At 42.0% G+C, this 20,728-nt stretch overlaps 1 protein-coding gene across 1 annotated transcript in view; it reads right to left on the bottom strand.

The window, feature by feature from the left end:
* The window catches only part of SORCS3 (sortilin related VPS10 domain containing receptor 3), a 318,567-nt gene that overhangs the window by 206,452 nt on the left and 91,387 nt on the right, over positions 1 to 20,728 (bottom strand). The window contains exon 2 of the mRNA XM_052799671.1: positions 8,849 to 8,916. Coding sequence (XP_052655631.1) covers positions 8,849 to 8,916 — 68 coding nt within the window. The remainder of the gene's footprint in view (positions 1 to 8,848; positions 8,917 to 20,728) is intronic.

Genomic DNA, 20,728 nt, shown 5'->3' with positions numbered 1-20,728 from the left:
GCCTCACAACATCCTGTAGCAATGAGTTACACAATTTAATTACTTGTGGAATAAAAAAGCACTTCCCTTTCTACTTATTCAGAGCAAGGGCTTGAACTTGGATCTTCCACACGAGAGATTAGTATCAGTCTCTCCCTGGAGAGATTCTCAGTCTCTCCTGTTGGAGCTCTTTTGCTGAGTATAAATAATTCAACAGTTATGAGGGAGAGAGGAAAAGACAGATGGCGGGAGCTCTTACCTGAAACATGGAAAATTAAAACAAAACACAGCTCATTTTTGCCCTCTGTACATTTTATTTGGAATTCCACCTTTTTCCTAAGAACATTCCCTCAAAAAGTTTGGAATTTGATAAATTGCCTTTTCTTCTTGCCTCCCTGTCTCCAGCCAGAAAACAAGATGTATCCAAAAATTCCCAGGCCTACTTATTAACAGGAACATCCCAATAACCCAGTTATCTATGAGATCAAAACTGATGTACAACCACATGACCTTTCTAGACCTATTTAATGAACACATTCCTCAAACATATCTGCAGCATACGTCATTAGTGACCAGTCCAGTCCTCCCACAGCCACATGTTTGAAGGTCAACAACTTCAGCAAAGCAGCCCCACTTTCAAGCTGCAAAAGATCTGTGAATGAAGCACAGAGCAGGGATGTGTGGCACATGTTGAACAGTGAGTTACATGCACACGTAAATGTGAACCTCTGTGCCACCACCATGCAACACCTTCACCAAATCGAGATTCTGGGGTAGAACATAGTCAAAGCCAAGACTTATCTCTGTCTTCAGAGAATCACAGATATGAATAAAGCACTCTGAATACGGGTAAAATTTTTTAATTAACAGCCTAGCTAGAACACCACTACATCTGCAGTTGTGTTTTTATTAATTCTCTCCAATTCAGCAGGAATTCCACCAAGGAATAGGGATGAGCAGATGCAGGGGGAAGCACATTAATAAATCATAAGTGTCATTAAAATTTGTAAACTAATATCTTCTGGGAAGTCTTGGCAATTAGTCTCAGAGCTTTCTTGGCAAACAAAAAATTAATAAATCCAAAAGGTCCCCTGTCTGATGATATCCCCGCCCCCACAGAAAGGTCATTGATGGAGCAATTAAGAGACACAACAAATGGACCAGCCAGAAGGCTGGTTCACAAAAGACAAATGAGCTCCATGAAACAAGATGACTAAGGCATCTTAATAAGCAAAGGTGGGACTTCGATCTACACACCACCCCAAGACACATACAAAGACTTTTAGACTCATATTTGCTGGGCTACTACTTTTCACATAATTTTGCATTGCCCCCCTTGGTCCCCAACAAGGCAATCTCTGAGGCAACATTAACATGATTGATTGTTAAAGCAAGGAACCATCAGAAAGTAGACATGTGAACCTTACTATTCCTTTGTGGAAAATCCTGTGGGATATAATAGAACTAGGGAAGCAACAGGAAGGAGACAAATGAAACCTCTCCAGAAGTTAGTCATATACTTAAAGAATGAAATACAGAATTAAAGAATGAGGTCTTATTTTTATTATCATTACTGAGTTTACCTAACTCTAAAACATAGCCCTGAATTTAAGATAAGCCTATTAATTTTCATGATTGGTTCCCAAAACAAACATTTAAAACAGTTTTAACTCACCTTATCCATTTGTTGCAATGACAGCATCTCCTTCCGTTTTGAACTGCAAAGAATGTATGCTCTGGACACCACCTGGGACTGTCTGGGACATTCAAGGAGGGCTAAACCTATGGTTCATTCTGTTCCACTCCTTAAATTTTCTTTCTTTTTTTTTCTTCTTTTTTTTTTCTTTTTTTTTTTTTTTTTTTAATTAATTCCCATGGATCTTCATATTCAGCCACACACAGACCAAGCAAATCCAAACAATCCCTTATGTACATTTCCTGAAGTCCACAATAAAAGATTTGTTTAGGTGTTTGGAAAGAGACAACCGGAAGGGTAATGCATTACCTCAAACCAGAAAAGCATTTTTAATCAGGTCATAAATAGTTACTTCAAATGGCTTGATTTGTACAGTGGGATAAGGTGATCAATGGTTATCACTGTCTGATAACCAGCAACTTCTAACATTCTTGTCAGATAACCCCCCTAAACCAGCAAACACGAAGAAACTAAGCCACTCCCTTATCACTTTTAATAGTTATGAAAAAAGCACAGAATAGTCATTGTATGTATAGCCTTTTGTGAACATTTAGCATCCATATAGTGTAACTTAATGCAATGCCCTTTAGCCATTAATTTCTCTCCTTGCTGATACTCAACAACTATTTTCACCTGTAAAGCTCGCTCTCTTGCTCCTGTTTATTAACTAGGACCCACTTTCTGATGTCTGCTGCAACACATGTGCACCTGGACAAATACAGATGTCAGGAGCCTCTGCCAAACCTGGTATGTCAGCCTGACCAAGAGAACAAGACTTGTTTCTCTTAAACATGCAGGAATTTAGCCATGAGAGCAAAGAAGAAATTTTCACTTGGCTCAAGAATGCTGCATTTTCTATTCTTCACAGCTAGGGACTACCTAGCTCTTGGGGTCAAAGAACTTCTCTTTATTAAATGGCCACTACCTTCATTTGGCAGCAGCTAGCTCAGGAATGGGCCAACATGCAGCCATCGTTCATCTCCCAAATAGTTCGAGTCTGGCTCCCATGTCAGGATGGCATCTATGACTGACAGCCAGACTGTGCTGAGCCAGGATAAACTGAATCACCCACTGTGGGGAAAAGACAAATCAGCAAGAATACTAGAGGTTAAGAACTGCATTATTCTGGGATGCTGCTGAAGGCCCACACTAACCGCAACTCAGGGTGTTGGGAGCCCTGAGGAACAGCCCTCATCTCACACTGCAGTCATCTGCTGCAGTTCCTTATTCCCTTGGTTCTTCAGCAAACATAGTGTGCACCTAGCAGCTCTCAGCCACAAAGATTGTGACAGGTGGCTCCCATAGCCTGAAAAAAACTAGCCATCATCAAGCTAGGCTATTTAGACGCTCTAACAAATGACAACAGTGGAGATGCCAAACTTTTGGGCACCCTGGTTTTCAAATCCAAGAGAGGTCAGGGATGTGCTTGCACACCCAGCTGGCTCTTTCCCTCCATGCTCTGATGACTAATTGCAGATACAAGAAACCCTTCTCCTCATCAGCACAGGATTTCTGCACTTTGCAGTGTTGCTAAAAAATGCCAAATACGATGTGATAATGGGAAGCATTACTACTTTGAAAACCAGCTGAATACAGTCCTCCAGAAAATAACATGTATCCAAGATGTATGTTGTCAGCATAAAAGGGAAAAACAATAAATGTAATCAAATTTGACAGTGCTGCAGGGAGATATCAGCTGGTCATGGTGGCTGTCTGGAGACTGCTTTTCAATACAGCAAATTCCAGAAAAACTACAATGCCCCACTGCAAAATGTGTGGAGCCTGACCAGTACTAAGCAAGAGGTTGTGGCACAAACAAGTTGCCATTCTCAGCACCACAGTCTAAATAATGCATTGCCACTGAGGATAGAAACACTCTTTTAAGGAAGCTCTGGCCATGCCGTGACCTATTTCAGGTTTAGCTTGTTTCACAAAGGATGATATGGAAATTTGAGTCAGGCTTATTGAATATCCTGATCCCTGCCTTCTTACTCACCCGTCTTAGAGGCTGCTATATTTGGAGCAAGGAGACTAAGCCCCAGTTCCCAAAGGGGAGACATGGCATTTCACACAGCATTCACCATTTCACACCTACAGAGCCACCCTATCTGAAGCCAGCTCCATGTGCAACACACGAACCTAGGGCACAGAAATCAGTGTGAGCTGTGAAACTTTGCAAAGGCAACAAATGCTAGAGCTAGACATGCTAGACCATGCTGATGGTCTCTGGAGACTGTGGGAGGCTTAAGAGGCAAGGACATAGGAGGAAACAGCGTGAAGCCCTTTGGTAATTCAAACAGAACTGAATGAAAGAGCAATGCAAGACATAAGGCAGCTTGCAACCAAACTGAGAAGTTTTACTCCTCTCAGCTCCAAGCGAGGAGTTGCAGCTGTTGTCTTTTGCAGCTGTGTCTATTAAAAAGTTTAAAGTTTGGGGTTTTTTTTTTAACTCAACATGGAGGCTAAGACAACAGACAAACCTCTTCAGGCACAGCAGCCACAAGAGTAAAAAAATGCTTGGGGATTTTTGACTGCTGCCATGGAAACATAATTTCTTGGTTAATAAACAAGAAAATATGAAGGACTATATGTAAAAATTCCTTCATCAGCATTTTAGCCTCTTAAGAGAAAGATTCAGTCATGGTTTTGAGTATGGGTTAATGCATGGGCCAGCATTACGTACCATCAGATAATTTAGCTGGGACAACAGCCAGAGGAGGGGAACTCCAGGGGACCCATCAAAGGTGGGTAAAATGGTAGCAGGGACTCAGAGCTGACACATGCAAGTGCTTGCACTTTGGAAGAAAATCTGAACTACTCCCCACTGCCTAATTAGCTGATGTGTTGCAGTCATGGCTATCGCATTGATCATAAATACCGCCCTGCTAACTTGCGCTTCTCCTGTCTGCTGGATCACCCTGTTGTCTCTTTGTCTTCATCTGAGATTGAAAGCTCCCTTGGGATACAGGCTATCTTTTTAGCTACTGCAATCCAAATAAATATAACTGTTCCTGGAAACTAAAAAAGGCAACAGTGGAAAAACTTTTATTCCAGTTACCTTAGCAGAAGTAACTGCTCAACCCACGCTGGCTGAAACAGTTGAAAACATTTTAAATATTACAATAGCAACATTAAATACTTATCTAGAATGTCACGTTCACATAACCCTATCTCAATCCTGTACAGCTTAAAAAGGAGACAGGATTAGCAACAAGCAAGAAAACATTCACAAAGCTCTTTCTTTGCTTCTAAAACCTGTGAAATCAAAAAGGCCCATAGAATAAGAAAAGGAGCTTGATAGATTCCTCCCGTTTATTCATACTCACAACACAAGAGGGAAACAACTGGACAGCAACAAGATTAACTAATGAAAGGACTTACTGCCTACCATACAACCTACAGAACTCCTCATATATTTGAACACAACATACACCTGAAACCAAAACCCATTTATCACAATCACAATTTCTATGGTCAGACCTGGAAGTATTATGAACATATACATTTGAAGAAATAAGCCACTGAATAGACTTTCTCTTCCCTCCTCCTCCTAATAAAATTTGCATGAGACTTTCAACAGAAAAATAGGCCAAAAAAAAACCCCCAACTTCAACTCTTGGTTGTGAATGGTGCCTTTTAAACACCGTATTTTGCATATCTAACCCTCTCATTCTCCTCTGTTCAACAAATACCTTCTTGGACTACAATGCCTGTGAAGCAGCCTGGCCCCTACTCTTTACAAAGAAAGTTCGTATTTCATGACAGATCATTCCTGTGTGCTTACAGTTCATCATGGGCAATGAAGTTTGATGCAGGGACCCTGGCCTACAGAGGGTTTGTGCATTAGAGGTGCTCCAACAGCACTTCAAATCAAAACCATATAAGTTTACACATTAAGAGGGAGAACTGTTTTCCTTTTGTTGATGGAGAAGTTGGCGGGGGGGGGGGCTGGTCGACTACAGAAAGCATATGTCCAACCTTTAATCCAATTTTTACTTAAAGCAGGCAGGATGTAGCTAGATTCTCAACTACCCAGACATTTTGCTAGGCACTGAGAACTGATGAGGGGTTTGCATGCCTGAAAAGCTTAAATAATTTTTAAGGTTATATTTGCTAACCTATGAAAAGATCTCTTTCCACAAATTCTGATGTCTCACACCATCACAACTACAAACACAGTAAAGTAGCTTCCTTTCATAGGAGGAAAACGATCACCTCCACTCAACTTGGTGGGAAAAACAAAACTCCAAACCACAACTGACAGGTATCTCTTGTGACCAAGAAGAGATGTGGCATTCACAAGGGGGAGGGGTGTGGCTGGGTGAGTGGGTGGGTGTGGGTGTCTTTTCCTTGAAGCTGGCTACTTCAAAGCTGACTGCTTCAGTAGCAATAGAGGTCTTTTCTGTGATTCTTTGGGTCCCAGAAGCATAGATTTGCTTATCAGAGCAATGTCTGTGTTCCTGCATTCAAATGCTGACTAGCATTTCCTCTGACTAAACTCATAGCAGCCTGATACAGGAGCAGCTTCCAACATAACTTTTAATTCTCCTCTCTCCCTCTCTTGCTCTCACTTCCTTTTTTAATTACATTAAGGATGTTTTCTTATTGATTTACTTGCCTTTGTATTTAAATGCAGGAATTAGAAGTTTCTCTTATATGGCAATTCAGTTTTCCATTAAAAGAAGCCTCTCATGCTATAACCCAAGGGGAACTGAGAAGAAGCTTTTGATGCATGAAGCAGGCAGAGGCAAGATGATATTTGGAGACTGCATTGCACTCTGCTCTGTCTTAGCATCCTTTGAAGCACTGCTCTGTGATTCATTGCTCTCTGCCACAAAAGCCACTCCTCTCTTGTGGAAGCAACTGTGTTTGCCAAGTGTTCAGAATAGATATCACACAGCACCACTGCTCGGATGGACAGGACTCCTGGTTAGCAGAAAGGATGTGTCATATTCCCAGAAAACAGGAAGAGAAAGAAAAAGAAAAAAAAGAAACAAAAACCTCCTGGAAATGTCCAGACCTCATTCTGATAATTACTTGATAGTTGCATTCAGTTTGTGACACATCAGTTCTGGGGGCTCAAAGATGGCTTTGAGAGTCTACAAAAAGTAACTAAGGAAGGAAAACCTATTGCCAGAAGGCTTAAATTCACTCTGCAGAGACAGAACGTCCTTTTAAAATTTTCAGGATCTCAAAAATTAAAAGAAAATATTGAAAAGTATCAATTTAAATAATGCAAAGATTCAGAGGCCTTAATGTGCAAATAGAACAGCAAATCCTGAGAAAAGGAGTCTTTCTCTTGGCTTATTGCTTCCACTTAGTATGTTTGCATTTCTACAATGTCCTTTTCAAAGAAACTCATAGCAGCTCTCTAAGACTCCACACTCCCCTCTGAAGTACAACATGGCTTAATCCTGAATTTTCCAAGTGGAAAACTAAGGTTTAGAGCCCGGGAGCTCTACCTACTAGCTCTTACCCTGAGGTTTCCTCCCAGACCTTGGAAGACAACCCAGGAGGTTCTGACTTCTCAACATCTCTGAGTCTCTAGGCCCCACACTGGCCCCTATTTCACTGCAGAAAAGATGCAGAAGTGTCCCAGAACACAGTGAAACACTCACAAATGAGTGTGTTTCCCCAGCTGACCAAGTACTGGATGCCTTCAGTTGTACTGATAATGAACTACATTTCTGTCACTCTGGGAAATCTCCAAAAGGGGTGCTGCTATTACCTTTCTGCAGAGCTCAGGTGATGCTGTGAGTTCAGTATTAGGACATGATTGGCCTGCTTGTTACATTATTTATGCAGAGCAGATTGCTTGGCAATTACGTTTAAAGTACAATCACAGTGCCATTTGTACTTGTTAGGTAAAGAAGCAAAAGTTTTTTAAGGCTTTAATACCTTGAAAAGCACCAGGGTAAGTGAAAATCACCGTGTTCTCTCTTATTAGCTGCACAGTTATTTATACTTTTGCAGATTACCATGGTACAGCGCAATTAGGCTTTGGAAATGCGGTTCAAGTTGAGAAGTTTTAAGAGCTCTACTGAACAATTAACCCTTAAATACATTAACAGGAATAAACTTGCAGCCCATGCCCAAAGTCTGCTCTAAACAGGGGCTTTTAAACTAGCTGGGAAGAAAGAAGTTCAAGATACCATCTGCAAGAAGCTCCTCACACCCGGAACAATGACTACAATGCACTGACAGTTCCACCAACTACCCTTTCAGCAGGCTGCGCAGTACCTGTAATGCACCAAGTAAACCTGACACAAGGCACTTGGTCTCCCCCAACCCCTGGCTGCCTTTTTTTTTTTTTTTTGTCCTTAGGGTAAAAAAAACATCTAATAACAATTCTGTTAAAGGCATACCCTTTCCACACCACACGCAGGATGTTAGGAGGAAGAGCAATTCCCAGCAGGTAGAAACTATCAGTGATTTCAGACATCAAGGAACTGGCCTGTTTATAGGGGTGAGTTGGAGGGGGGGGAATTTTTTTATTATTATTTATTTATTTTAAATGCACACACATACTTAAAAACATGCACTCTGTCCAGCAGTGTGGTTCCCCAGGCCAGGACACTATCTCCCACGCCAGACTAGGAGCGTGGCAGGTACATGACACCATCCAAATCTATCTACAGCGAAGACACCAGTACCTCACCATAATATCTCTAGTCCTTTAGTGCCTACTGTCCTTACAGCCCAAGGCAACACAGATTCACTGCCAAGATGACCATCTCGGCTCACGGGACTGAGGAACGTGGCTAAGATCAGCTAAGATTATATCATGCACTGTTGTATACCATCTTGGACACTGTTCTAGCAAGCATGTACCATCTGTAGAGACCGTTCTCATTGCGAGGCTCACAGCAGAGACCCTGAGGAATGAAAAGACTTGTCTAAGGACACTCAAAGGTGAGAATGAAATCAAGCTCCTCTGTGTACCAGGGAAGTGCCCGTACATCAAGAAACCCTCTTGTTGCAGACCCCACTTCATTAAAGCAATGTGTTCTTAATCGCATGTCCCTTTTCCAAAAAGCAACTCTAGTTATCTCAGATTCCCTCCTACCTCCTCCCCAATCAACTCAGATACCCGCCTTGCTCAGCCTCCAGTTTTACAAGGGACACAGTGCAACCCCTCCATGCCAGTTGCTGTGATTTCTACAATCCACTTACCTCCACAGTGAGCTCTCTGTAACACTCCCCAAGTTGAAGTCATAGAGCTTTGTCAGAATGAGAATCACCTACGGGGGGGGGGGGGGGGGGGGGGGGGGGGAGAAAAGGAAAAGAAAGAGAAAAAAAAGAGTTTTCCTTTAGACTATATAACAATACAGAAGGCATCTGAAATAACCCAAAGGAGAGCTTAGCATTTATCCATTAAAGTTGCGGTATTATAGGATCAAGTTAGTTTAAAAAAAAAGAAAACCATTAGCTTAATGCATCATGTAAGCAGTAACATTTATTTTAATCTCAAAATGTTTTGCATTTGAAATAAAACATGCTAACAGGAATAAATCAAACATTGTGAGCTGCCCTCCCTACAACTATGGTTATTCAAGGTCAGGGATGGAATCAGATGCACCCTTGTTAACTCAACAGCCCAATCAGAAATTACAGTCGACTTTTTGTGTTTCTCGAAGCGCTACCACAAATTGGTGAGTCTACATGGAAAGAATTGGCAATTTTGTTTATGAAGATCCCCATCCAGCAAAACAGTCCATTTTGCCCAGAATGAGCTTTGTTGTTCTCTATCTGCTGTCACTGACTCCAGGAGCATGGGAATTTCCACGTCATCTATCACCTTTCTGCCGCAGTAAAAGAGAGGGATGCAGAGCGTGACATTTAGCTTAGACACTGAGCAAGACAAAACTTCAGCTGTATCTTTAGTGCTCAAGGAAAGTCATAGCCTTCAGGACCCACTGACTGACTTTCTGGCGAGCCATGAACACTCCCAAGTCATGCCCTTGCAAAACTGAGGTAGGAGGAGAGAGGAGTTAAGCAGTACCTGGGGAACCACAGGGGAATATAACTTCCCTCCGATATCCTTGGTGCTCTGATCTCAGATTTCACAGGTAAATGTAATCGTCCTAGTTACCACCTACATTGCCCAATGCCCTTCTCTCCCAGAAAGGCAGCTATGCACTCCGATAACCTGTGAGCCTCTGTGCAAGCTCCCAGGCTCAGACAGGACGGGAACTTCTGCAGAAAGAATAGAGGTTCCTCAGTGGAAGTTAAGAGCATTTGAGCATCTGATCCTTGCTTTTTTAGCATAACTAATGTCACACAGTTCATTCCCTCGGATTCTATGGGACGAGCCTCATCACAGTTTGGCTAAAAGATAGGTCCAAATGAGAGATGTGACACAAAGGGTTGAGTTCATTAATGTTTTCCTATGCAACAAAGATCTTTTCCACTACAAAGCCACATCTCCCTCCCTCTTTCTCCTCCCACAGCGGTGGGACCCACCACACCTTTAATTTGGATTTCCCAGCTGAAAGGCTGCTGAGTGAGGAGTTTAAAGCTTTGCAGAAAAATGCCAAAGGATTAATCAATATCACAATGGCTGCAGCAGTCGGCTACTATCAGCATAATACCGGGAAGAGACCTGTTCAAATTGTAAGGGACCTTGGTATGTGACTATGCAGTCAGTGCCCAACTTAATGGCTTTAGAATAGATGCTCTGAGCATTCCTCTCTCTACCGATTGCATTTTGTCCCTTTATTTCCCCACACAGAGACCTTTAGGAGGAAGATAAAAGCCAAGCTGCTTCCAGCAGGGTGTGAAAAGAAACCTGCCAGGCAGATTTGAGTCAGCATATGTGAGCCCATGTCAGCCTAAATTGATGCTGTGCAGTGCAGAAATAAGGACAATATCCTTTTTATCGCAACTTAAACTCTGTGCACACCTTCCCACACAAAAGGGGAAGAGCCAGCTGCAAGTTGCAGTAACCAAGGTTTGTATATCTCCTCCCCTTACGCCAACTGAGGGAAGCAGTGCAGCCTGCTCCCAGCTAAAACCTGATAAGAGTGACATTTTTAGGATGTTCCCTGTATTCGCACAGGGGCTCAGACAGGACATATCTCCAGCGTCTCCAGGAAGCCATGCACCACAGCACAAGCCCTGCCAGAAATGACACCCTTCTTATTGCTCACAACTATGGTGAGGTTTCACAAAGTTAGTTTTCCAGTTTCAGAGCCTAATCATATTGAATACAGCAGGATGACTTCTGCTGAGTTCAGTGGATCCTGGATCCAACCCTAAACGTATTAAATAAAATCTCCGTGTCCTGGTCAAATTTCAACAGAGTAATTCTACCTTAAGTTGCAATTACAACTAAAGGCAGCATCCATACCCTCCCAGCTCTTTGTGTGCCTCTCCCCAGATCTCCTATGCCCTATATTTTTTAAAATGTCACTTATCTATTATAAACCCTGCAAACCACAGGATAACACCAGCTTTATAGGAGTGGGTTGAATCCTACTCAGCTCCTGGATATAAATCCAAAGTAAAAGCACGTTGTTTAGTATGGCTTTTCTGGATTTTCGCCCAGGATGACTAACAAAAATACAGCTCTGCCTGTTGTTAATGCATGGAAAGCAAAAGCATGAGCTTCTCTGTGCAGTGAAATCTCACAAAGGGTCCCAGGAAATAGCAGGAGTTGCCTGAGGCAATGGTAATATGCAGTACAGTCACCTACAGCAACCTGTCCATAAAAATCACTCACCATGTACGCCCAGGCCAGGCAACACTCTTGCACCACAACCCCAGGTGGCCTCCACCCTGTCCCTGCTTGCTTTTGAGACAAGACACTTCAGATTCGATAAAGGCAACTCCTGCAACGGTTTGGGAGTTTGAAAACCAGAGAGGATTGGAGAGGCCGAACACACAACCTTCCTAAGAAAAGCTGCGAAAGCACATTCCCCCACAACGCTGCCTCGTGAGACTGCAGAGCAAATGCAACTACTAAGGAAGTGTCACATGCAGTTAAGACACAAATCAAAGCCTGAAAGGCACAGCTGGTTCCCGAGTTGTTTTCATGGGGTGCTTTTGACACAGTGTTGCACAAGAAACTTCAAAGAATTTCAAGAGGCTATTCTAAGGCCTCCACATCATGTTGCCCCAACCGTGCTAAGAAGAAACTAGAAGCAGGGCTATCAGGGGCAGATGTGGGCAAGTACCAGATTTTCTTTTGAATGCTTTTGTTGAAAAAGGATGGAACAAAACATAAGGAAAATTGGACATATTTTCCAAAACTGAATTCTGACGGGAGAAAAAAAAAAAAAAACACCAAAAGAGAAAAAACCTTTATTGATTCAAGCCAAGACATTTGATTCCGATTTCTACTTTGTAGTTGAAGAAGCTTAGCTTGTTTTTGTCAACACTAACAAATAACCGTGGCTTTTCTGTGCCAGAGTAATTTTGTATGAAAATCTTGACAGTTTTCATTTTAAAAGCTGAATTCAATTGAAAATTGGAGATTTCACATTTAATGTGCTATTTCAAAACAAAAATAAACATTTTCTTCCCCTGAACTGAGGGAAATCTAGACTTGCCACCCCATAGAAAATGCCTGCTCTTCAACCTAAATTAAGATGAAAACATTTTGCTCTGGGGAAAAGAAATAAAACCAAAAAAGTTCCAAGTGATATTGATTCAGAAACAGCAAAAACTTACACTTAGGCATTCTTTAATCAAAATAAAGAAAACACCCTTATAGTGCCAAATTAAACTGTTTCTGTTCATCAAACTAATCTCCCCAAAATTAATTTCAAGTCAGCTCAATGCTGAACTCATTTTTGTCCGGGGTCATACTTCTCACTCCAGGGAATACAGCTCAGATGTGAAATTTCCCCCTGTCTCCTATGGGCCAGGCTCCACACAGCTACACTCTGCTTCCCAGGACACCCCACAGGCAGGTGTCCCTCAGGGCACCAAGCAGCTCATCTGGTTGAGAATGAAAAAAGGGAAAACCAGCCTCTAGGACAGAGTGAGGAAATAGGCCAGGCTGAATTACAACTCCTTTAAGGCAATACAAACCCTCTAGAAAATGCAATTTCAAGCTGAGCTTACACAAAACTAAATGACCTGAATAATTCAATAAACTGTTTTGGTTTTCTGGACAGAAGTGCAGATGGAGAAAGCATAATCAGAAAAAATATATTTCCTTTGGAAACAAGTGATGTTCCAGTCCTGCAAGAATTTCGTTATGCACTTTGTTTTACACACACGCCTCTCCACAGTCCATATGTTTTTGTTTTGCAGAAACTACACCGTCTGCTGAATACCCTGCTATAAGGCTTGCATGACAAAAATGCCAACCCCTGCCAATTATTTATCTTCAATGGCTTTATACTACACTACGGATTAAGAGTCTCTGGTGAGAAATCCCACCATCATGCTGTATAGTATACTGAACCACTAAATCCAGATTTAATATGATGGACAGCTTCTCTAAAATCAGGCCAGCAAGTCTCCAAGACTGCCCAATCCAGCAGCCTTGAGTCTTGACGTAACTTGTCTGGCACGAAAGCAGAAAAAAAAAAAATATAACCAGAAACAGTAGCCCAGGTTTCATTCCATCTTGAAAACACATCCCTGAAGGGATCCTTATTGTTCAGCCAATTATTAGGAATCTCTGAGTCCATAAATCACAAAAGTGCTCAGAAGTTCTTCAGAGTATTTGGTGGCGTAACAATCTTTTATGCCCATAAAATCTTACTCTGAAGGAAAATCACTTTAGTTCATTAAACCCTTCTCCAAATCTTGCCAATTCTAAACTGGCAAAGTGCTTTGCATATACCCCACAATGGAATATATAACTCTGTTTCCCACAAATTAGAATGTAAAGGCATTGCAGTTCCTTCAGCAAGTTGACAATGAACTTCAGAACAAGCAAAATGTGCCACATCAAAGGCAGTCACGCTCCTGTATCAGGCAACAGTCACGTTAGAGACAGGAGAGAGAAGAGCACAGCAGCCAAAGAGGGTAGGTGATCATTTCAGGTAGACATCTGAAAGGCCAGCACTGATTCACTTCATGAGATTCATCTCCTCTCTAAGCAATCCTGCTATATCAGCACAGAGATTTACACAACTCATCAGTAGCCCTGTCCACATATTTAGCAAGCGTAATTAATAATGAGCAAAGGGATGAGCACTGGGCAGTGCACAGCACAACAAAGAGATCACAGACAGATTTACATGTGAAAAATGAGCGCGCTCTGCTCACTTGCTCTGGCATGCTGGGGTCTCCATTTCCTGCCTACAGACCTATTTCTGTGATGTTTGCAACCTTTTCTCCCCACCACACCAGCCACAGGAAGCTTGTCTGCAATTTTCGTCTGCCTTTCCCCAATCCACATAAGAGCAACAGCACCTAACAAGTAAATTTAAAATGTGAACAACCACAGGCTACTGAGAACCAGTATCAGTAAATTGCTCACAGCTGAAGGTAAATTGGCTTAAAATGCTCTGGGACCTAAAAGCCAGCAGCACTGCTCTATGGAGGTCCCTAGCTGTTTCTTTTGGGGTTTTTTTTTGTTTGGTTGGGTTTGGTTTTTTGGTTGGTTGGTTGGGTTTTTTCTTTTTTTTTTTTTTTTGTGGTGGTGTTTTTTAAGTGACAAAGTTAATAATTAAAGATGAACTGATCAACAAACTCATGGAGCTATTTGGGGTGACAAATTTGCTAAGTAAGGTGGTCTTTCATATAATCTCAGCATTCAAAGCTAATTCAGGTAAAAGCCACTGATATCAGCCTAATTTTCCCCACATAAACACTCAGAAGATGGGAAGAGGACCATTAACATGCTCAATATACATTTGTGCTCAAGTGTGTGGTGGGTTGACCCCAGCCAGCAACTAAGCACCCACCCAGACGCCCGCGCTCCCTCCCCACCCCAGGGGGATGGGGGAGAGAACCAGAAGAGCAAAAGTGAGAAAAACTTGTAATTCCAGACAAAGATGGTTTAATAAGTGAAGAAAAGAGGAAAAAGAAACAAAAAAACAAGCAATGCAAAGGCAGTCACTGACTGCCTCCTACAGCAGACCAATGCAAAGCCAGTCTCTGAACAACAGCTACTGTGGAAAGACTACTCCACAGTTATTATTGCAGAGGATGATATTATATGGGATGGAATACCTCTTTGGCCGGTTCGGGTCTGCTCTCCCAGCTATGCCCCCTCCCAAGTTCTTGACTGTCCCCACCCTACTCCTAGCGCAGGTAGAGTGAGAAACAGAAAACCTGACACTGTGAAGCACTGTTCAGCTATACCTAAAACATTGGTGTGTTATCAACACTGGTTTAGTGAAAAATTCAAAACACAACATGACATGGGCTGCTTTGAAGAAAATTAACTCCACTCCAGTACAAGTATTTTCCTAGATCAAGGTACAGTGGTTCTCAAAAACAATCACTACATAACCCTTGTCCCACCAATATAACTTCACACAAATACAGCCTCAAAAATGTACACATGCATATGTGTGATCACACCACACAACATCACCATTCTCATTTACCCTGGAGGTCTAAGTGCAGTTGCCAATACCCGAGTGCCATCTCTAGTTGTGAGAAGCATACAGCATTATTACAAAGGTCCCAGGTGAGGAATTTAAATTCCACAGGTGTTAACAGATTCTGCAAGCTTCACCACTGTGAAGCAAGGCAAGTAATGTCATCATTGTTTTCCTGATGAGGAACCAGAGGCAGAGAGAGATTAAGTGTTTCCCTACATGGGAACACTCAGGAAAAAGAATCCAAATCTACTTCTAAGAGTTTGGTTCAACTCACTTTGCAAATACGTCAGAAAAATCAAATTAAAGACCGCTTTATGCTGAAAAAGAGTCTCCATCCAGGAATTTAACAATAGCTGAAATAATCTACTTCAATACATTTAGTTAATTCAAGCTAAGCAGCAGCACCTGGAGGATAAAGTGCCAATCCAAGTTCACCCACAGTAACAGAACAATTAGCAAAAAAAAGAACACATACACCTTAAATACCAATCTACCTTCTTTTCCCCTGCCTGGTGAGCATAGCTGAAGAAAACTTATCTCCAGATACTAGCAGTTAAGGAATAGCACATCCTAAGACACGAGAAGAAAACAACAGAGGTACTAACAACAAACAGAGGCCAAATCCTGCCCGCTGGAAATCAGAGCAACGCTTGTGCAAGAGTAAAGTGATGCCAACTTAAGCAGCAGCAAAGGACTTTCTTTTTCTTTTTTTTTTTTAAATCTCTAGAGAGATAAAAATGATCTGCGGGTGGCTTCAGGCAGTACAGGCAAAAGAACCCTCTGAAATTAAAAGAGACAAGTCCCAAGATCACACACAAAAGCAAAACATGTTCCAGTGAACTTGTGATCTCTGAACAGCTGAGACTGTCAAATTTGTCCTCAAAACAAGAACCAGTAACTAAAAGAAAAATATTCTCCTTTAATCCTCCTTTGCGTGTGTTGTTTTTCACTTTCCAGTATGAAAACTACTACGGTATGCTCTTTCTGTCTCCTGTCTTCCTCCCTTTCAATGTAAATGAGGCAGCAGAATAAGTAGGAGCCAGAGCTGGAGAAGTCTTCCCATGGATTCCCCTGGGACGCTGGAGACGGATCCCATTATCTTCACAAAAGAACCCTCTTGATGTAAGCAGCAGTTTGAAATTCCCTGAAATTCATTTACAGCGCTTGTAGTGAATGAACAGAATCGGGGGTGGGGGGGAACCAAAACCAATATGGTGCTTTGCAGAAAGAGCCAGGTCTGGAAAGCCCAACTCCCTCCTCCCGCACAATTACCAGCAGGAGCAGGGCAGGGTTCTTTAATGTTGGTTCTCTGCTTTGGCAATTCAAGGGCAAGCCCACCCTGTCAGAGGAGAAGTACCCGGTGGCATCAACACTGAGACAGACACCTCTTCCAGTGTCATGGATTTACCTTTCTGGGCTCACACAAATCTAGAAAGAATTTTGAATTGAACCCAACAGGGTCTCTCATGCTTTTGGTTTTAAACATATGTTGTGCAGGGACTGTAATTTAGGATATGTTCAGAGGTGCCTTGCACATAGATGTCCATGCCATGGTTGTGAATGCAGCTGAATAACACTGCTACCAAAGCAATGACTAATGCCTCCAGGACTCACAAAAGGAATCTGACTATGTTTTACAATAACATGAGAAAAGAAATCAGATTCTCCTCCCCTCAAAACACAGATTCCAATTATCACCCAAATGAGGGATACTCATAGCCTCTAGGTGTGTAGCGTCTGCAAGTCAGCCACATTGCTCTTCCATCTCCCCCTACACATTAAAAATTTGACAATATCTATCACGTAACATTTTTTCCAAGGCAATAGAAAAAAAAAAAAAAAAGGTAAATCCTGCCTCAGTTTCAGCAAATATAACTCCTGCACACCTACATGCTTACCTTTAGTACACACACAAAAATAATTACAAACACATTCTTAACACCTCCTTCTTAAAGAAACAAAAGAAAGGCCTCCAGCAATGTTATCAGCTCTTAAAGAGCAGCTGGATTCTGTCCCAGAGGCTGCAGTAGAGCCCTAAACAGACCTACCAGGTCAGATCATAAAGCCTTTGTCCTCTTTGAAGGGGGGGGGTAGGGAGTCACTCTGTAAAAGCTGAGTATTATTAGAATTATTAGCCACACAGCATCAGGAGATAGTGCCTAGGAAAGGTGTGGTGAGTTAGTCACCTTTTTAAGGACAGCAATAAAACACAGGAGACATTTAAGTAGAATTCCAGACCATTACAAATAAAGGGTCTGGAGGGGAGGGTGGACACACCAATACTATCAGCAGCTTGCGAGTAGCACTGGTAAGAGAAGTCAGAGACAGAAAAGACCCCCAGGTTATCTGACCCACCCCCCTGAGAAGGCACAGTTGTGCTCCACAGAATCTTTCCCAGCTCTTCAGGATGGCCTTGCTGCACATAAACACACATTCCCACCAAAAAAAAAGACATCTAGATTGCTTAAAATAACAGAAGCCTGAGCTTTATCTCTGTGTAACTCAGTTAAACATAAATACAATCTCTCCTGGCAGGTAGTGATATGATTTAAGGGTCCCCTATCATACATTATAAGAGGTGATAGCAAAGAACTCATAATTTATTTTTATTGATTCAGCAACCCATGCTGGATCATATCTCCCAATTCTTCCCCTTTGCTAAGAAGGCTCCACCAAAGCCTTGAGAAATTTAATTTTATCTTTTTTTCCCATTCTCTGTCTTCCTTTTAAAGCTGCTGTGTGCACATCTCTACCTAAGTTCAAGAAGAAAATGAAAAAAGGCCCCAGTTACTTTGCTAGCTCAGTTCTTGTTCCAATTATCTCCTGATACCATCTGCGAACCAGCAGATTTTGTGCAGCAATTTAAGTCTGTGGAGTCACATACCTGCTGAAGGGCCATTTAAAGCTTCTGACATGGAGACCTGAAAAGAAGGAATGACTTGAACTCTTAAGCGTGGGTACACTCCCTTCACAGAATAGTACTCAATTTAAAAAAAAAAAAAAAAAGTTTGACAGAAGGTGAGACAGCACAGCCCTTTGAGATGTTATAAACTGCCAAGACAGGTAAGGGCTTTCCTTGAGGACTGAAGGCAAGACTGACTGGTTCCATAAAGGAAACTAAACTATGTGGGGAATTTTGTGTCTAAGCCATTTCTGAAAGGAAAAGAGAAAAAAGTTCCCATAAAGCTGATTTTTCAAGAAAATTCAGGCTGCTTATTGTTCTTCCATTTCAGACTCCAGGCTCTACTCTGGACCTCTCACTCCTCTCTCACACACAATCTCCCTTCCCCTCCCCCACATATGTCCATATACATATAGAAATATTACTGATCTTCCTCAGATTCCAATTAGCAACTCAAATAATTGGTGTTGAACAGAGCATGGGCAAAAGATTTTCTCTCTCCCCAGGAACAGGAGATGGACTAGATAACCTGTTCAAGCCCTGTCCAGCCTCACGTGTATGACCCAAAGATTTACTCTTTCCTGTGAAAATGCCTCACTGCTATCTCAGGAGAACAGCAGCAGGACATTAGGTGCCATGCCACGGAAACGCGTGCCTGTTGTGCTCCCTAAAACACAGGGCCTTGCCTTCAACATGACAGCAGGGTGGCAACATGATGGGTGCTGGAGAAGCCACTGTGTCAGCAGTGCAGTCTGGTCACTGGCCTGGCACTCAGAGCAGGGAAGGACATCAGAGCCTCCCCACTCTATTCCCAGCTTTGATGCCAGCTCACCCACCTGCAGGGAGATTAATATTGTCTCAGAATAACATTGCCATCATAAATTATTCAATTTTGAACAATATTACTCTGAGAAAATGTCCTTCTCCCTCCAGGGGAGCCACTCCAAAAGTTGGAGTTTCACAGATGTTACCACGAAAGGAAAGGATGTACCTGTTGGGAGACAAGCCCTTGCATCTGCTTTTAACAGTCAGTTAAAAGACCTTCCACTCCTGACACTGGATCCTTATTATCAACAAATCCAAGTACCTTAGACTTTGGCTTATTCCCTTCATCACAACAGCCCAGGGAAATAAGGATTGTTGCAGTTTGCCAGGTGACAAGCGTAGGCACAGAGGGAAAAAGGGCAAAATGCACAAATTGTTCTGTTACAGTTACTGCAGGTACCAAAGTCCATAACTAGATTTTCCCCCATATTTACTACCCGACCTTGAATGACTGTAGCATCATTTGTATAAACCCATGATTTAATCATAATTCTTTAAATACGCCTAGGTAGAGTATTTATAAATATAATTAAATAGTGGGGAATGTGAAATATGAGAATCATCACAGAAATAATAAAGTAAAAATGTAAGTCATAGTTTAGAATATATGAGTAACTATCACAGGCAACTTGGGTCAGTCAGGCTCAGCAGGACACGTAGGATTGGAAAGTGCTGGAGGTAAGAGACAAGCACAAGTCAGGGCTCTCCACAGACAAAAGGTCAGAAGCAATAGTTTGAGTGTTAACTAGCCAATTAACATATTTTTTACATTATTATAGATTCAACAAAGATTAAATGATCTGATTATCTTATATATTAAGGTAATAAAAACGTGGTCTGTCCAATTGACTGCACTCTTCTGACCTTGAACCTATGTTTATGCAGCAGTTCCTTCCTATCTGCAGATGCCCAAACCTACTTTGAAACTTAGTGGCTCAGCTGTAGTAAGGTCAAACTCTGCCCTAGCAGCTCCTTTTCCTACTGGTATTCCTTTGAACCAATCTTTACTCTTGATTTTAATCTTTGTTGTTATATTTATTTTCATTTTTATTCTGTATTCATCATGTGCATGCATTTTATCCTCACTACAGTGCCTGAACTCCTTGTGCCATAGCTACATAGCTTTTTTTTTTCTATTTTTCTTTGTGTTGTATCATTAAGTAGTTAAACAAAATTATTTTCATCTGTTGCTCTGAAAACACACTCTCTCTGGGCAATTTCCTTTCTTTGTTCCTGTGCAGAGCAGCTCCTTGCTTGTGCCAAACAGCCCTGGAGCCCTGATGTTATCTCCTTTGAAGGGCCTAATCAAGCAGACTTTCATGAAATCTGGCTCACTCGGTACTTCCAGAAACTGGGCTGGGAATGATTCCTCTCTGTACATCCACCACATTGAACCAGCCAGATGTAACATCCTCCTTCATCTAAGGGCACTAAAACTACTTCTGTTCTTCCTACGGAGTCCAGAGGAACAGGTATGCTAACAGCAAACCGGCCTATGCAAGACACTAGCAACAGCTTCCATGATATGCAGCAGAACAGCAGATAGAGAATTCTTAAGTTCAAGATACAGCTTCTCCCTTCTTTATGAGGCATCCAAGCTTGCACAACATCCCCTCCAGAGAGCAGCCCTAAGCACCACAGGGCCAGAGCTATTTGGATTCTGCCTGCTACCCCAAAGAACTATATGGGCCAGTTGATGAACATTCACAGTAGACAGGTGCCATGGGGTTCAGCTCTGCCGCCAGCTGACATTTAACTATTTGAGATTGCAGCTACATTAGCAAGAAAGAATGAACATGATCTGTATCACAACAG

This window comes from Harpia harpyja, chromosome 10 (genome assembly GCF_026419915.1).
Source record: "Harpia harpyja isolate bHarHar1 chromosome 10, bHarHar1 primary haplotype, whole genome shotgun sequence".
Lineage (NCBI taxonomy): Eukaryota > Metazoa > Chordata > Aves > Accipitriformes > Accipitridae > Harpia > Harpia harpyja.
Note: the sequence above shows the minus strand (reverse complement) of the source record. Positions and strands in the feature narration are given on the sequence as shown.